General features: G+C 58.5%; 5 protein-coding genes across 5 annotated transcripts; 4 read left to right on the forward strand and 1 right to left on the reverse strand.

The window, feature by feature from the left end:
- Nucleotides 1–96: 96 nt before the first annotated feature.
- ACA1_369100 (endonuclease/exonuclease/phosphatase family protein) lies at nt 97–4,353 on the forward strand (the record flags this gene model as incomplete). Its single annotated transcript, XM_004340150.1, has 17 exons — nt 97–559; nt 640–725; nt 790–856; nt 945–1,088; nt 1,162–1,234; nt 1,303–1,369; nt 1,443–1,535; nt 1,622–1,714; nt 1,789–1,868; nt 1,954–2,154; nt 2,232–2,306; nt 2,371–2,491; nt 2,584–2,679; nt 2,756–3,307; nt 3,395–3,478; nt 3,551–3,689; nt 3,752–4,353. The coding sequence occupies 17 exons, from the start codon at nt 97–99 to the stop codon at nt 4,351–4,353; spliced, it is 3,036 nt and encodes a 1,011-aa protein (XP_004340198.1).
- Nucleotides 4,354–4,590: 237 nt separating this feature from the next.
- Nucleotides 4,591–4,821, reverse strand: ACA1_369110 (small nuclear ribonucleoprotein G, putative; the record flags this gene model as incomplete). The annotated part of the gene is made up of 1 exon (XM_004340151.1): nt 4,591–4,821. One exon carries the CDS (start codon nt 4,819–4,821, stop codon nt 4,591–4,593), a length of 231 nt encoding a protein of 76 aa, XP_004340199.1.
- A 392-nt stretch (nt 4,822–5,213) lies between these two features.
- On the forward strand, nt 5,214–6,158 carry ACA1_369120 (proliferating cell nuclear antigen, Nterminal domain containing protein; the record flags this gene model as incomplete). Its single annotated transcript, XM_004340152.1, has 3 exons — nt 5,214–5,532; nt 5,614–5,766; nt 5,833–6,158. The coding sequence occupies 3 exons, from the start codon at nt 5,214–5,216 to the stop codon at nt 6,156–6,158; spliced, it is 798 nt and encodes a 265-aa protein (XP_004340200.1).
- A 511-nt stretch (nt 6,159–6,669) lies between these two features.
- ACA1_369130 (uncharacterized protein) lies at nt 6,670–9,842 on the forward strand (the record flags this gene model as incomplete). The annotated part of the gene is given in 15 exon segments (XM_004340153.1): nt 6,670–6,691; nt 6,736–6,783; nt 7,104–7,168; nt 7,666–7,776; nt 7,790–7,894; nt 8,053–8,111; nt 8,176–8,273; nt 8,335–8,396; nt 8,427–8,559; nt 8,621–8,773; nt 8,843–9,026; nt 9,107–9,164; nt 9,346–9,406; nt 9,485–9,561; nt 9,678–9,842. 15 exon segments carry the CDS (start codon nt 6,670–6,672, stop codon nt 9,840–9,842), a joined length of 1,401 nt encoding a protein of 466 aa, XP_004340201.1.
- Nucleotides 9,843–9,997: 155 nt separating this feature from the next.
- On the forward strand, nt 9,998–14,251 carry ACA1_369140 (premRNA-splicing factor ATP-dependent RNA helicase PRP16, putative; the record flags this gene model as incomplete). The annotated part of the gene is given in 8 exon segments (XM_004340154.1): nt 9,998–10,211; nt 10,224–10,324; nt 10,405–11,057; nt 11,143–11,833; nt 11,892–12,153; nt 12,245–12,435; nt 12,542–12,622; nt 12,716–14,251. The coding sequence occupies 8 exon segments, from the start codon at nt 9,998–10,000 to the stop codon at nt 14,249–14,251; spliced, it is 3,729 nt and encodes a 1,242-aa protein (XP_004340202.1).
- Between the last annotated feature and the right edge of the window lie 257 nt (nt 14,252–14,508).

Below are 14,508 nucleotides of genomic sequence, written 5' to 3' on the forward strand. Positions count from 1 at the left end.
TGAGCTTTCTTGTTCGGTTTCCTTTGTCTTGGCGGTTGGGCAAAGATCGAACGCAACGAGGCACTCGCGATACAAGATCAACAAGAGAGCCACGTCATGTTGGGAGATGGAGATGGAGCCGGGCAGGGCAACTCCAATCAGGCACTACCTGCAATATTGGGCGAGGAATCCAACCAATCTCTGAGGGAGAGCACCGATGTTGAAGAGGAGATCGAAGGAGGAGGATTGAACGAGAACGGAAGCTTCGATGATCAAGAGGACGATGAGGTGTTGGAATTCGATGTCCAGCGCAAGAGTCTGCCCAATTTCATGGGCGAGTCGATCGCCAATCCCTACAGCCTTCTCATCAATCAGACGTTGGGCCGCCTTACCATCGTCAAGAAGGCCAAATGGAATCGCCGGTATGACGTCAAGCTCATCGAGAAAGTTGAACTGGCCTGCGAGAATGCACGATTGCTCCACATCGAATGGAAGAAAGACCTGGTGGCCCAAGATCTGTCGCCCCAGTCCCGTGTCCCCATCCACAAGAGACACTCCTACATCTTCGCCTCAGCTCACGGTTCGTAGTTGTTTTATTTTATTATTATTATTGATTAATACATTCCAATAATACAACCTGACCGTGTGTGGCGTGTGCAGAGCGCCAGCAGTTCTACGAAGCGACCTTGCATGCCATGTTCAAGCGCGGCAGCCTTTCTGTCCCTCCGTTGGATATCACCGAAGACGTACGCATTCCTCTTGCAATTTGCATGCACACGGACCGTGTGTTGCCGTGCTGCGACTGAACAGCATGCAACGCCAACAGAAGACACTGTACCACGAGAAGTGTCCATCTTCATCGGAACCTGGAACATGGGTGCGCATTGCCTGCACCCCGTCACCTCTCGCTCGCCCGAGAGACTCTCGTGGTAATCCTCTTTCGCACGCGTGACTCTTCACTGTAGGCTTGGCACCACCGCCGGCCTCGCTGGACGCGTGGGTGCCTAAGGACAAGTACGACATCTACTTCATCGGATTCCAGGAGTCCGGTTGGACCTCTGGCGCCAAGATACCGCAGACGCAAATCCTGTCCTACATGTGGGACACTCGTACGGCCCCCCATACCTACTTAATGTTTGCTGTCGATGCTGAGCGCTGCCCACTACCTGTACGACCCAACAGAGGAGCAGGAGGTGCTGTTTGGTGGACTGCAAAAGCTTCTCGGACCTGGCTACGTGCGATACGCTCAGCGAAGGTACTGCTCTTGCTATAGGGCCACCCCTCTGATAGGTGGATGACTTACCAATGAGTGCGCGCCTGCAGCTTGTGGCAGATGCGATATGTGCTGTTCGTACGCGCGGAGCACGTATCCAGCATATCAAACCTCCAGGTACCCTTCGCGTGCCACATGCACACATACACACGCGCGCACGAGTGAGGCTAACGAACGAATACGGGAACAGGGCAACATGTTCACCACGGGCGTGGGCGGAATAGTAGGTGACAAGGGCGCACTGGGGATCAGCCTTCAGTTCAACCACACCAGCATCTGCTTCGTACCCAGCCTTTCTTCTCTCGCACGCCTTATACCCCCTTTACTCATTTTTTTTTTTTTTTGCTCCTCTCTATCCTTGTCCCACAGCTCACGTGCCACTTGGCACCCCACGAAGGGGGCTGGCTAACTCGCAACGCCCACGTCCAAGCTATCGCCCACGGCCTCCAACTCGGAACGCAGGTGCGTAGCCTGTGCTCGCCTCATAATTTGTCGAATGAAGCCTTACATTGGCTCGATTGCTCACGCCGCCGCAGGAGATTCCTTGCGATCTGACGAATCGCTTCGATTACATGTTCTGGAGCGGTGATCTCAACTACCGCATCTCCCTACCACGGTACGCTCCGTCCGTTCTCGTCTACTCCCCCGCAACCACTTACGTGGCCCACGACCCGGACCGGGGGTCGCGTATATATTTACAGGGACAAGGTGCTGGAGCTGATCGAGAAGGAGGACTGGGAGGCGCTCAAGAAGCACGACCAGCTGCTCAACGAAAAGGTCAAGGGCAATTGCTTCGTGGGTTTCCATGAGGGCGACCTTAACTTCCGCCCCACGTATCGCTACAACCGGGGCGATCGCACATACAGCACGCAGAAGATGCGCACCCCGTCTTGGACCGATAGGTGCGGTGCTCTTCTCGCACGCACTACGCGACCCTGATCCATTGTGCTGATTGATGTCATCTGGTTGCACGGCGCAGGGTGCTGTGGAAAAGTCTGCCGGGGCTCAAGGCCAAGCTCACTGCGTATGGCTGCAGCGATGAGATCACCACCAGGTGCCGTGAAATGCCCAACCGCCGGCTGTTTGCTTTTTTATTGACATGTTCGGGGCACATGCAGCGATCACTCGCCAGTCTACGCCGCATTCGAGGTGGACACGCTGCGACTCATACCCACTCAGCCTATCCCGCGCGAGATCCCCCTCAAGTACACCATCGTCATCACCGACTTGTGGGCCAAGGTCACTCTCCTCCCCTCTCTTCCCTTCTCGTTCTACTTGCGCACGTGCCGGTGGTGAATGATGAGCTCACACGGGGCGTTGGCTGACGACAGGGCCTGATTCACAAGTTTGAGGTCAAAAAAATCGAGGACGACATGAAGCGACGAGAAGAGGAGCGCAAAAAGCGGCTTCACAAGATGGCCGAACAGGTACGGACCAGCCGCGCTATCTACTGATCTGTCGTATCCTACTCCTCACCGCAACGGCCCACCCGCCACGTGGTAGGCCAAGCAACCGGCATCAGCGGCGGAGGGGGGCATGCTGGGCCAGGTGGGCAACTGGTGGTCGTCCTGGTGGGGCGCCAAGCCGGGTGCCGCCTCGACCCAGCCGGCCCAAAGACCTCCTGAGGGCAACCCACCGCCGCCCGCTGGGGAGAGCGGTGACGGAGCGCAAGTGGAGGTGCCGGCGGACCCCGAAAGCGAGAGCCGCAACGGGCCGGGCGGAGACCCGATCCCGGACAGCAACGACACGAGAGGGGAGGGGACGGAGAGTGAAGCGAGCAAACCCGTGGTGGAGGAGAAGGAGGCGAACGGCGAAGAGGCCCCGGAGAGCAGCGACCCGTCCACCGCAGACGGCCAACACACAGAGACGAAGGAGGCGGAGCCTTGCAGACGTGAGGAAGAGAAGGAAGAAGAGGAGAAAGAGGACCGGGAGAGCGAAGAACAAACCGCCGAGTATGAGGGCAACGGCAAGGAGACCGCTTCGGCCGACACCGAGGAGGTGGAGGAGGGTCTCGTGAGCCGGGACGTGTTCTTGGGTCCCGCCGTGTACATGCGGGTACTCGCCACCGAGCCCGCATTGATGCGCAGCTTTTGTGTCCTTAAAGTGTTGTTTGTGCTAACAACCAGTTTTCGTGCTGCGCAGGAGGAGGAGGTGCCGATCGCACCTTACATCTGCTTCGCTGGCGCGTCTCTCGACGGTCTGAAGCGGACGCCTGCTGTTGGCTACGTACGCCCCCGTGCGCACTCGTACCTGGCACGGTCATTGACCTTTTACTGATTGCGGTCGGCCGGAACATAGACGCGCAACCCTGTGTGGCGAGACGGGGAGGTGCCCAGGCTGCGGTCCTTCATCAACAGCAAGGAGTGGCTGAGTCTGCAGTACATAACTCTCGTGGTGCGCGATGAATCGTTTTGGAGCGGCTCCTACGACGACATGGGTACCCTCCCCTTTCTCGCCGCGTTGCGTTGTAGCGTCTCCTAATTGGACCACCACGTGCAGGCCAAGCGGTGATTCCGTTGCGTGAGGCGTGCGGAGAGCGCCCGGTGCCGTTCTCCATGCCGCTGCTCTACGAGGGCAAGCCGCAGGGCGTGGTGAGCGGCAAGATCCACGTCGTGATCGACGGCATGCAGGTCTCTTCGGCCCAGATCTCGCCGCGCTACCTCTCTGCTGCCTCGCCCACCAACGGCAACTCACCTCTCTCGGGCGGTGCCTCGCCGCCCGGCACGGTGTCATCGCGCACTCTGCCATTCACTTCGTCGGTGCCCTTCGCCAGCTCGTCGCCCTCGTCACCATCTTCATCACTGATGATCCAGCGAGCCCACACGGTCACCCCCAACACATCATCTGCCTCCATCCCTATCTCGATGTCGGTCCCCGTCGGCGGCGGCGCTGCCTCTGCGGCGGGGTCAATCTCGCCGTCTTTCCTCCCCTTCCCTTCGCCGCCGTCGACGTCGTCGTCTCCTGCCGACCTCCCGTCGCACTTGCCGATGGCTCGAAAGCGGTCCTCGTCAAATCCCCTGTCGGTGGCTCGAGCGAAGTCCACCTTCCACATCACCGACCTTGTGGGCTCGCCAGCGACGACAAAGGAACCAAGCGAATAAATGTTGGTCTTTAGATCTGCAGTTTTACGATGACACAAAACTGGCAGCGGCGAGTGCGACCTTGCTCCGTTCTCGTTTGAATGGAATCCAGTGATACGATCACCTGATTTAAAAAACCCCAATCAAATGACGGAAGAATTGCTGGTTGATAGACGAGAAAGATCTGATGCGCAATGCTGTGCACATCCGATATGTTCATTTATCTAAATCCTTACAACGCTTCCGCCGCTGCTATCCTCACGCCCTCTCGAGTGGCTCGATAAGAATCACGCTGTTCCCTCGGATCACCACCATGCCGAGCTCGTTCTTCTCGGTGCTCGAGACCTCCTCCACGGTGTCCTCCAGGACCAGATTCATAAATTGGTCGAAGCCGCGAAGAATGCCCGACACTCGTCGATTCGCGTTGAGCCTGATGGCAAGCTTCTTGTCCATGTAGCGCCTCAGATCGGGACCGACAGCCTTGCTCATTGTTGATGTTGTGGGGCGATCGAAATTCTAATGATCACTGCGGCCGCAGAGAGAAAAAGTAAGGAAAAAGCCGCATTCCAGGCCACACATTCTGACATTTAATATCGTTTGGATAATATTCGAATTACAAATTCCTAGCAATATTTGGCCACGACCCAACAGAAAGGAAGGAGCCACCACTCCCACCTGCCACACTCAACAAACCCACTGCGTTCAGCGCCCAACGGCTCTGTCTCTTCGTGCTTCGCGCCTCTTCTTCGACTAACGGCTGTTCGCACCACGACAAAAGCGCGGGAATAGTTTTGGCGGGAGGCAGAGGACAAACGAAGGAAAAGCAGCCCCAACGCCTTGTCGCAGTCAAAAACTCCCACACCCCCCACACAAGAAACAAGATGCTGGAAGCTAAGCTCAACCAGGCTGGTCTGCTGAAGAAGATCCTCGAGGCCGTCAAGGATCTGGTCACCGATGCCAACTTCGACTGCTCCCCCTCCGGAATCGCCCTCCAGGCGATGGATTCGAGCCACGTCTCGCTCGTTTCGCTGATGCTCAACGCCGAGGGCTTCGAGCACTACCGCTGCGACAGAGGCCTCCAGCTGGGTATCAACCTCGGCTCCATGTCCAAGATCTTGAAGTGCGCCGGCAACGATGACGCCGTCACGCTCAAGTCGGAGGACGCCGGAAGCGTTGTCTCCTTCACCTTCGAGAGCCAGAGTACGTGCTTCAGCGCCGCTTTGCTCCCCCGCCCATTTGTTCGTGCCTTACCCCTTGTGTATTGCTTCTTCTTCCTCACAGAGCAGGACAAGGTCTCCGAGTTCGATCTCAAGCTTCTCGAGATTGAGTCCGACATTCTGGGCATTCCCGACACTGAGTATGCGGCCACCGTGAAGATGCCCGCCGCTGAGTTCCAGAGGATCTGCCGCGATTTGACCATTCTTGGCGACACTGGTACGCGCATGTCCTTTGGGATGGGCCGAGCGTACGGTGGTTTGCTCATTTTTCCTTCTTCCTCAGTCATCATCTCCGCCGGCAAGGATGGCGTCAAGTTCTCCGTCTCCGGAGACATGGGCAGCGGCAACATCAACATCAAGCCCACGTCGGCCGCTGATGCCAAGGAGGATGAGCAGACCGTCATCAACCTCGACGAGCCGGTCACGCTGACCTTCGCTCTTCGCTACCTCAACCTCTTCACCAAGGCCACCTCCCTCTCGGGTTCCGTGACGCTCAGCCTCTCGAAGGACGTGCCCCTCGTGGTCGAGTACCCCATCAAGAGCTCCAACGACGAGGAGATGGGTCACCTCAAGTTCTACCTGGCCCCCAAGATCGAGGAGGACAGCTAAACAACAACAAACGCGCCAAAAGCGAGACGAGACGGAGCCAGCAGCAAAAGAGTTTTGACCAGCAAACGAATAAGCTTTCAAGGAGGACAAGTGATTGTTCTCCTTTGTACGTAACACACATCATTCACATTAAATGCCTTTCATTCGATTTTACTCTTCCTCGTCCACGTTACACCCGATCTTTCTTGTTCGTCTGGCGTGGATCCACAGGCTTGACGTAGCCAATGCGCTCGGCGACCGTCGGCGATCTTTCCGGCGCCGAAACCTGGGGGGCGTCTTCCTCCTCCTCTTCCTGTTGTCGTTGTGCCTGCTTGAAATCTTCGAGATCTTCTGGGCCAAGCTCGATCTTGTTCGGCTTAGGGCGCAGCATCTTGTGGTGTACGCGTGTTGTTGTCTTTTCGCGCCTTTTCTCCCCCGAGTTGCCTGCCTTTCAAATTGGGCCGGGTCACTGCTCGGCCGCGTGTAGAAGGTCATTTCACGTTCGCCGCTACGCACCGAACACACCAACAACATGGTGCGCAGCTTTCCTTCACGTACGCTTTCGAGCTCTTGGCTGACCGACTATGTCCACGCACAGAGTACCGTGAAGCTCGCAACAGAGACCCCGACCGAGGTGCAGTCCCTGGTACGTCTTTCCCCGCCACCTTGTACTACGCTCGTCGAAGGCTGAAGCTCTATTTTCCTCAGAGTCTGATGCGAAACCTACTGCGCGTACGTAGCTCCCGTCTTACTACTAACTACTCACTTGACCACTCACCGCCTTTCGCGTAGACTGCAATCAGTAGCATCAGCTACCTCCGGTATGTACCCACCTCCACGCCTTTGCTTTCGGAGTCACTCACGCGCGCGCTACTTTCCTCGGCAGCCATCTCTTTCCTGAAGGTACGAAGGAAGCCGCACAAAGTACAACCCCCTCCTGCTCACTTTCTTCGGGTTCCGTGGCAGACTGCTTCGCCGACAAAAGCTTGGCCGGCATCCACATCAAGAGCCTCCTGCCCCAAAACGGAGAGGTACGTTTGTTCGACATTCACGCAAACGTAAGTAGAAGGAGATTAACGCGAGCTTCACTCGTCAGGCAGCGACTCTGTGCAAATGGTACGTCATCACAACGCGTTAACGCGTCGTACCTTGTTGCTCACACTCTAGCGATTCTCCGTCGATGGTGCTTGTTGCAGGCTCGAAGGTACGACATCTTTCTGGTGAAAATATGAGGGAGCAAGCGTTGACCTTTCCTACTACTTCAGAGGGCGTATTTGAGGCACTCTCCCGCAAGTACCTGCGGTAAGTACACCCGATCCTGTTCCCAATCAGTACCTACTGATTCGCTTCGTTCTTCGCTGTAGGGCATTGGTACGTACAATGCGCCGCGCCTTGTCTGGTCCGCTGTAGCTGACCTAACCTCTGCTCGGCATATGGCTCTGAACGAAGATCTTCGGCATCTACCTCGTACTGCTCCTACTCGATGTAACCCGCAACCCGTACAGACTGTAACACTTTGTTTTCCCAGGATCCGGAGAAGGAGAACACTCTCATCGAGTGCTACAACTGTGCGCCCACTTCGTTCAATCTTGGCATGATGCGTAGCTCGACTAACACTAAATACTGCGCTTCCAGTCCGGTTCGTGTATCAGAACGAGGACATCGTCATGAAGCTCAGCCAAACCGAAGGTGGGGCCAAGAAGAATAAGCTTGACATCCGATCCAACAAGTACAGCAAAGACGAAATCAAACGCGCAGTACGTTCGGACTCTTGCACATTGTGAATAATGATAGAACCCATGCTTACTCAATAATATTCTATGTCCAGACTGTAGCTTGTCTTCGCAACTTGGTACGATCGCATTAAGGTCATGCATGCGCTCCCGTTGTTGGTCTCACCTCCGATCGCTTTCAGGTCCAGCTGTCGCAAACGCTCAAGCCCTTGCCAGCAACCGAGCGTTACCTCCAGATGAAGTACGCATTCTCACATACCCGATCAACGTTGTAGAAAACCCACCAGCTCTACCGGTACTTGCAGGATCCTCTACTACGACAAGGTCACCCCGGTCGAGTACGAGCCGAAGTACTTCAAGCAAGCGACTTGGGAAGAACCCTTCGTCTTCGATTCGTCGCCAGGTAAAGTCTTTACGTCCCGTGGCGTCGTTGCGTGTCATTACTCAGGCCATGCCCTTTACAGTCAAGATCAAGGTGGGCGAGATTGCTACGCCCTATCACACCCTTTCGATGAGGCTGAGAACGGTACTTTTTTTAAGTCGCTAATCTGATCAGAACAAGCCTCACCACAACACGCACCAGACCGTCGATCTGTTCGAAGATGACGGGGAAGGTGAGCGCACCATGCCGGCGGAGAAAACTGGCGCAAAGTACAACGTCGAAATGAGCTCCTCGGATGAAGAGGAAGGTGCGCACGAGCAAGATCATGATCTACACCCACTATTGCTTAATCCTTCTTCACGCTGCAGAAGACTCCTCCGATCCTGATTGCGAGGAGGAAGAGAAGCCTGATGAGGATGAGCAGTATGCGGCCGTCAAAGCGGCAGTCGAGGCTGCCGGTGTTTGCAAACTGTCCTTCATCAAGACCCAGTTCCCGAAACTGGCCGACCAAGCGATCAACCGTACGATCATCGCTCACAGGCCAGCAGACAGATATATTGACCCGCCTCTCTCTACTCACCGAATCACAGGCTTCTTGGTTCGGATGGTCCAGGACAAGGTTCTCCAACTGCAGGACGGGGAGTACAAGATCTTTGCCCAGCCCCCGCCCGCCCGCTCTCCAGTGCTCGTTGGTTCACCCGCTCCGTCAAGCTCGCCTACGCCGCGTTCTCCCTCGCCTTCCTCCACGGCTATTCCAGAGGAGATCTACAAAGCGTACCACCACCTCTCCTTTCCACGCGTGATGATCTCATCCTAATAGGCACCTATCGCCTCTTCTCTTTCCATCTCCGCAGAGCCCTCAAGGCGCTGTCCAGCGAGGATTTCATGACCGCTCAGAAGTTGCGCTCGCTGGTACCTAAAGCCTTCGTCCGCAGAGAATGCACTGCACTAACCGCCCTCTTCTTTCTCCCCACGCTACTAGTTGGGCCTAAGCAAAGTCAGCACGAATGTGGCCAGGGTACTCTCACCTTTGTTTGCCCTCTCTCTCTTGCACTTACCCGCTTCGATCGCAATCGCCGTGGCACGCCACCAGGACATCCTGCGCAGACTGCAGGACGAGGGGTTCATCAGCCGCACGATCAGTGGCAATAAGGGTACACGCGCATGGGCCTTGCGGGCGTGAGAAGTCCTCCTCACACCGGTTGGGGGTTCACCTCCGGTGTGACTTGCAGGGCGCAGGGTGGTGCGGCACCAGGCCACCGACTCTGCTGGCGAGAAGCCTGCCGGACCTGCGAGCCCGCGAGTCAAGGTACCCTAAGCTTTACCGCCTTCGTTTTTCATTCTTTCCCCTCCGGCCTCGGATCTTCGCTCTTTCGCAGCTTCGCCGCTCGGCGCCTGCATGTTCCAACCTGTTGCCCGCAGCAGAGACGCGAGCAACCGGCGGCAAAGAGGAAGCACTCCCTGCTCTCGCGCAGGCTCAAGAACCTGGAGCTGGCGCACTCGCAGGACAGCGAAGCCGACACGGTCAAGTGCAGCCGCACCGCCGAGCCCCTCGTCCAAAAGCGCCGGAAGCTTGCCAAGGAGGAGTAAGCGCACCGCGTGCCCGCTGTTGCTGACGTCAGCAGGCCTAGCTGTTTCTCCAGCTTTTTCTTTCTTTTTTCTTTGGCATTTAATTTTCACAGCCTTTTCTTCTCCCTGCGCCCATTTTTCTTGCTGTGGGGTGCATTGGGCAGGGCAAAAGAGAGATGAGCAGCATCACACCCGAATTGGTGGAGGAAATCGCGCCCAAGGTCTCCAAGGCATTGGACTTGAGCAATGTGAACACAACGCTGACTCAGCAGATTGCAACACTCGCTTTGGCACATCAAGATTTCGATAGATTTCGGGATGAATGCAACAAGCGCTTCCCAGTCAAGCAGGCCATCGCCCTGAAGGAGGTGCATCAGAAAGTTCTGGCAAGTAAGCGCCCAGGGGCGGCCGTTGCCAGCTTTGCCGAGTTCTCGGACAAGGCAGAGAAGCTCGAGGCATCACAAGCCGTCACCGGTGGTCTACAGAGGAAGGAAATGGGCGAGGTACGCAACCATCTATCACTCGATTAATTACACATTCATTTTCTTCGTTCTTACCCCTCCCTTTGAATGCACGCACAAAGGAGCGCCCAACGTTCAAGAAGCCCGACACCAAGGGATCGCTGCTCGGCCTCGACCGGCTGGCAGCGGTGAAGAGGCAGGAACGCGAAGAGAGGGAGAAGAAGGAGAGGGAGCAAGCTGCCAAGCGGCCTCGCCTCGCCGAGGACGAAGACGACTTCGCCAAGCCCACAGCCGGCGACATGCGACGACGCAACTACCGAGACAAGGGGTCGGGTGCCGACACGCCCTCCCACCCCGGTGGCGTCGATCAGGCCGCGCTCAACCGCATCGCCGACCGCGACCGACGAGCGCGGGACAGCCGAAGCGGCGGCGGGCGCTGGGACTCGCGCGAGCCGGTGAGGAGAGACGGCGGCGGGAGGGACTACGATCGAGACAGAGGGCGCGACCGAGGAGGCCGAGGCAGCAGCAGGGAGTGGGACGAACAGGAGAGGGAGAGGCGAGAGCAGGAGGCACGACTCGAGGAGGAGTGGGAGAATCGGCCGAGGCGCGGTCCTCGCGTGCCCGTGGCGGAGACGCCTCGCGGGTACGACCGCGGCGACTCGTCGACAACCGGATACGGCCGCACGCCGAGCCGCACACCCAGCCGCACCCCGGCGCGCACCCCCGCGCACGGCGGCGCCACGCCTCGGCGTCCAGTGCGCTCGACCCCGCGAAGGTAAGTGTTCTCGGCTTCCCTTACGCGCCTTGCAACAATCACTGACCACGCGCACACACGCACACCGCACGCACGCAATGCGCAGAGAGGCGATTGGGGCCGAGGAGTACGAGGGTTATGAGAGGGAGTACGAACGAGAGCTGTACGGCGAAGAGGCGGCGGACGACGACAAGAGCTACTTCATGGGCGACGAGGAGAAGTTCAAGAAGATGGAGGAGGAGATCGCGCGCAAGCAGGTGGAGCAGCTGAAGAAGAAGTACAACGAGAAGCACGAGGACGCCCGACGGTGGGAGGAGACGCAGCTGCTCATCTCCGGCGTGGTGATGCAGCGCTCGGTCGAGACCGAGTTCGAGGAGGACGAGGAGAAGCGGGTGTCGCTGCTCGTGCACGACATCAAGCCGCCCTTCCTCGATGGCCGCGTGGCGCACACCACGCAGCAGACCATGGTATCGGCCGTGCGGGATCCCACCTCCGATCTGGCCGTGCTCGCGCGCAAGGGCTCGCAGGTGGTGCGCGAGCAGCGCGAACTGCGGGACCGCATGAAGGGCCAGGACAAGCACTGGGACATCCACGGGAAGCGGATCGCGTCGGCCATGGGCGTCAAGACCACGTCGTCGGAGGAGGGAGAAGCGCAGGCAACGCGCGAGGACGGCGAGGTCGACTACAGGGCCTCGAGCCGGTTCGCCGACCACATGCAGGAGAAGTCCCAGGCCGTCTCCGCCTTTGCCATGTCCAAGACCATCAAGCAGCAGCGCGAATACCTGCCCATCTTTCAGGTACCGGACACGCACACGCACACAACGCGGTCCTTCTCACCCCATTCATGCGTGGCAGATCCGCGAGCAACTGATGAGCGTCATCCGGGAGCACAACGTGATCGTGATCGTGGGAGAGACGGGTTCGGGCAAGACGACGCAGCTCACGCAATACCTCCACGAAGATGGCTTCACCAAGTGGGGCCGCATCGGGTGCACGCAGCCGCGTCGTGTGGCCGCCATGTCCGTTGCCAAGCGTGTCTCCGAGGAAATGGGCACCAAGCTGGGCGACCTGGTGGGCTACTCCATTCGATTTGAAGACTGTACCTCTGACAAGACAGGTACACTACCACCGCCACCGCCACACTCACATTTCACTTGCGTGGTTAGCTACGAAGGCTTGTCGGTGCTAACGCTCGATCTACGACACAGTGATCAAGTACATGACGGACGGTGTGCTCCTGCGAGAGTCCCTGCACGCCGGCGATCTGGACGAGTACTCGGCCGTGGTGATGGACGAAGCGCACGAGCGTTCCCTTCACACGGACGTGCTCTTCGGCATTCTCAAGAAGGTGGTGGCCGCGCGCCGCGACTTCAAGCTCATCGTCACCTCCGCCACTCTCGTACGTCTCCGCTCACACAGCGCCTCCGCTTCCACCGCCGAAGCCTCGCGTGCTTCGTGGACCGACACTCACCGCGTGGCGCTTGTGTGTTTTTTGTCGCGTACAGGACGCCGAGAAGTTTTCGCAGTATTTCGGCAACGTGCCCGTGTTCCACATTCCAGGCCGTACTTTCCCTGTCGACGTGATGGTACGTCGCTTACGTCGACCGCCGCCATCGTGCGCAATGCAACGTTGTCGTGCTGGACTCGCGCTAACATATGTTTTAAACGGGTCTGTGCAGTGGGCCAAGACACCGGTCGATGACTATGTGGAGGGCGCAGTGAAGCAGGCGATTACGATTCACCTGTCGCACCCGCCCGGTGATATTCTCATCTTCATGACGGGTCAGGAGGACATCGAAGTCACCTGCACCCTCATGGCCGAGCGGCTCAAGCAGATCGGCGACGAGGTGCCGCCGATCGCCATCCTCCCGATCTACTCGCAGCTGCCCGCCGACCTGCAGGCCAAGATCTTCCAGCGAACGGACAGCGGGGAGCGCAAGTGCATCGTGGCCACCAACATCGCCGAGACGTCGCTGACGGTGGACGGCATCATCTACGTGATCGACACGGGCTACTGCAAGCTCAAGATGTACAACCCGCGCATCGCCATGGACGCCCTGCAGATCACGCCCATCTCGCGGGCCAACGCCAACCAGCGCGCCGGCCGCGCCGGGCGTACGGGTCCGGGCCACTGCTGGCGGCTGTACACGGAGAACGCCTACTGGCACGAGATGCTCGACAGCACGATCCCCGAGATCCAGCGCACCAACCTGGGCAACGTGGTGCTGCTGCTCAAGTCGCTCGGCATCGACAACCTGCTGCAGTTCAACTTCATGGACGCCCCGCCGCAGGACAACATCATCAACTCGCTCTACGGCCTGTGGGTGCTGGGCTGCCTGGACAACACGGGCGGGCTCACCCCGCTCGGGCGCAAGATGGTCGAGTTCCCGCTCGACCCGCCCCTCTCCAAGATGCTCATCATGGGCGAGCAGGAGGGCTGCTCGGCCGAGATCCTGACCATCGTGTCGATGCTGTCGGTGCCCAACGTGTTCTTCCGGCCCAAGGGGCGCGAGGAGGAGGCCGACCGCAAGCGGGAGCACTTCTCGGTGGTGGAGTCGGACCACCTGACGCTCCTGCACGTCTACCAGCAGTGGAAGCACAACCACTACTCGGGCCAGTGGTGCACGGAGCACTACGTCCACGTCAAGGCCATGCGCAAGGTGCGCGAGATCCGCACGCAGCTGCTCGACATCATGAAGCAGCAGAAGATGGAGTACGTCTCGTGCGGCACCGAGTGGGACATCGTGCGCAAGGTCATCTGCAGCGCCTACTTCGGCAACGCCGCCAAGCTCAAGGGCATCGGCCAGTACGTCAACCTCCGCAACGGCATGCCCTGCCACCTCCACCCGTCGTCGGCCCTCTTCGGCTCCGGCACGACGCCCGACTATATCGTCTACCACGAGCTCGTCATGACCACGAAGGAGTACATGCGCGTCGTGACCGCGGTCGACCCCGAGTGGCTCGCCGAGCTCGGCCCCATGTTCTTCTCGCTCAACCTCTCCCACATGGACCGCCTCAAGAAGCGACAGCGCGAGAAGGAGGAGAAGCAGGACATGGAGGAGGAGCTCCAGATCCGCCTCGAGCGCGAGAAGCTCGAGAAGATGAAGGAGGACCTCGAGGCCAAGCAGAAGAGCCAGAAGGCCTTCCGCCTCGCCACCCCCGGCCGCCGAGAGCCCGGCACCCCCCGCCGCACCCCCGCCCGCTTCGGCCTGTGATGTACCATCGTCGCCCCCCCCCCCGCGAAGGGCAACAACAACAGCAGCTTCTACAAGTTCCCTTTTCTGACATGTTTCCCCCCATTGCTTTTTGCACGAGCGGGCAAGACAGGCCCACCTCACTTCTTCCTCCACCTGGGCAACCCCTCCATCGCTGCCATCTTTTTCTACCGCTTGCCCACACAGTAGGCCCGCTTGATCGTGGAGAGACGACGTTGTACAGGTGGTGTTGTTGCAAAGGGAGAGCTGTCCCTCTT

Source organism: Acanthamoeba castellanii (assembly GCF_000313135.1).
Source record: "Acanthamoeba castellanii str. Neff unplaced genomic scaffold scf7180000084664, whole genome shotgun sequence".
Lineage (NCBI taxonomy): Eukaryota > Discosea > Longamoebia > Acanthamoebidae > Acanthamoeba > Acanthamoeba castellanii.